We start from the raw sequence: 2,696 nt of genomic DNA on the forward strand, positions 1-2,696 counted from the left end.
AATAAACTTGGTCTCTGTCTCTTTCTCCTTGTCTGTCATTGTCTCCCTCTCATTTGTAAGTGTAGCACCGACATGCTAGCCTTTCAGTGTAGGTTTTGCCTGCTATGGCCATTGTTAGCCGGCTGTAGGCCACATTCTCCTAATTTTGGGATTACTTTTTTCAGGTGAATGCATAAACTAAGTCTCCATATTTGGCCCAATGTTTCAAATTTGGTCTGGATTCACTGGGTCTGTGTCCCAAATGGCACCCTGTGCCCTATCGGCCCTGGACAAAGTAGTGCACTAAAAAGGTACAATAGTGTTATTTGGGAAGCAGCCTGTGATAACTTGTTGGGGCTGAATGCATAAGCTAAATCTCCACCTCCATATTTGGCCCCTCGTTAATTCTTTGTTTGTATTCTCCATCTCCAAGACACTAAATATATATTTGATGAGTTTGTTTGTCTAGAACTCTCGACAGTACATCGTCACTCCAGCCACTTTGGACTGTTAGAACAGTCATTCCATCCTCTCTCTCTCCCTCTCTCCTCTGTCACCTCTGTCACCTCTGTCAAAGTAGTACTGAAGCTACCAGACCAAATAATGTTGAGTACTTTAGCTGTGCTATATTGAGCTTGCCTGGCGCAGTGGAACTGACAGAATAATCATAAAATTCCACACCCTTCCCAACTGCCACACCAGGCAAGCTAAAGCAAACACTTATAAGTATTTGACAGATTTCAAATAGTGTTTGAACCGAGGTCTGTAACCTATAGCAGCCCGATGGAGAGACACTAAAACACTAAGTCAACCCAAAAACTTACCCGCTGTCCTGTCCTTCATGGCCAGGCCAAACCTGGTAAAGATGAACATGGGTGTGGGAACGATGCTAGTGTGTGTACACGTATTTGTTACTTATCCCCTTTTGAAATCAATGCCTTTTTGATTTGTCCACTCCAGAGAAGGCGGTTGACTCCAAGGCCCCAGCGACTGGGGAGGAGGAAGAGGAAGTGGACATCGACTTGGAAGCGCCTGAGACGGAAAAAGCAGCGCTCGCCATCCAGAACCAGTTCAGACGCTTCAAGAAGAACAAGAAGTAGTGACAGAAGGAGAAGAAAGAAAAAAAAGAAAAACAAAAAAGAAAAACTTTCTGCAGAACAGAAAAATAGTGAATGAGGAGGACGGGTAGTGTGAGGGTGGAGAAATTGAGGAAGAGGGGGAGAGGAAGGGAGGACAGAGGCAAGCAGGAATTGTCATCGCAAATCATTTAACCAACCGATATCTTCACTGTGAGAGAGGGAGAGAGGAGAGGACAAGAAAGGAGAGGGAAGGAGAGGAGAGGAGAAGAGAGGGGAAGAGAGGAGAGGAGAAGAGTGGGGAAGGGAGGAGAGGGAAGGAGAGGAAAAGGGAAGAGAGGAGAAGAAAGGAGAGGAGAAGAAAGGAGAGGGGAGGAGATAATATGTTAAAACAGAATTTATAATCTGGCATGACCAATAACCCTAGTCACCACCACCTTTGCAGATATCCTGATGAATCCCCCTGCATCCTCCCTCCCAAACGCACCCCGTCCCCCCACTCCCACTGCACAGACGCACATCCCCATGCCCCCCAACCCCCAAGAGAGAGGAAAACTGTTCCCTTGAAAACAGAGAACAAAGTCCTCTGACAGAACAAACACAACTGGCTGCCACACATGACATATAAAAAAACACATACTATATTTCCAACTCTCTGTCATTCATTTAACACTCTCTCTCTCTCGGGTGTGTGTGTGTGTGTGTGTGTGTGTGTGTGTGTTTTGTGGTACCCTCAATAAGAAAGGCAGAGTTACTAGCTCATTCTTTTTCCGATGTAGGTCAGACATCCGATCGCTCGACTCAGTGGCTCTGACCTCATGAGAGGACGTGCTGAGATCGATCGACAGACGGACAGAAAACTCAGTTGTACCTACGTAACCATTAGAAACTCCATAGAGTACATACAGGAGCCTTTTTCCATCCAACAACCAGTTACTGATGCTTTTATTGGGTCATCAAAAACAATATCAATATCAATCAAGAGATGGTCAGGTAACCCTCCAGGAAATAGAGTATAAAGTTAACCGACTGATAGATAACTATCCGGTGTGTTCAAAATGCCTGAGCCAGTCTGTCCCTGCAGAAGAGCTTTTAGGGAAATCTTTTTGGAAAGGTGTTGGTCACCTGGTTGTTGCTGAATGTTGTATTCTTGTGGGTCAGCCTAGCAGTGGTGTAGAGTTCCTTCTGCTGTAACCTGAGACCCTCTGGTCCTTAAATAAACACTCGATAACATCTCTGGACCAGGTGCCAGCACCGATACATGACCTGATCTAAAAACCCTGTTTACACAGACAGACAGACTGGCAGAGAGAGTGTGAGAGATGGAAAGAGAAAGAAAGAGAGAGAGAGGGATATATGGATGACATAAGGACATGAGACAGAGATAGACAGACTTGAAGGAAAAGCTCAAGAGAGAGAGAGAGAGAGAGAAAGTGAGAGAGAGAGAGAGAGAGAAAGAGAGAGAGAGACGGATGGATGGATGGATGACATAAGGACATGAGACAGAGATAGACAGACTTGAAGGAAAAGAGAGCGAGAGAGAGAGAGAGAGACAGAAAGAGATAATGAGGTGGGAGGATAGAGAAAGGAATGAGGAGCGAGAGGAAAAAGAGTTGCAAACTAACTCCCCCACAACACAGT

At 45.4% G+C, this 2,696-nt stretch overlaps 1 protein-coding gene across 2 annotated transcripts in view; it reads left to right on the forward strand.

The window, feature by feature from the left end:
- pcp4l1 (Purkinje cell protein 4 like 1) overlaps positions 1-1,721 on the forward strand; it is a 22,897-nt gene extending 21,176 nt beyond the window's left edge. For both annotated transcript variants that reach the window (XR_001322250.3, XM_014156465.3), the window contains one exon: positions 940-1,721. Coding sequence is in view for 1 of the 2 variants with exons in the window: in XM_014156465.3 (XP_014011940.1) it covers positions 940-1,079 (140 nt within the window). In the remaining variant the exon portion in view is untranslated. The remainder of the gene's footprint in view (positions 1-939) is intronic.
- The last annotated feature ends 975 nt before the right edge of the window (positions 1,722-2,696 follow it).

The sequence above is a fragment of the Salmo salar genome, chromosome 18 (genome assembly GCF_965601325.2).
Source record: "Salmo salar chromosome 18, fSalSal1, whole genome shotgun sequence".
NCBI lineage: Eukaryota > Metazoa > Chordata > Actinopteri > Salmoniformes > Salmonidae > Salmo > Salmo salar.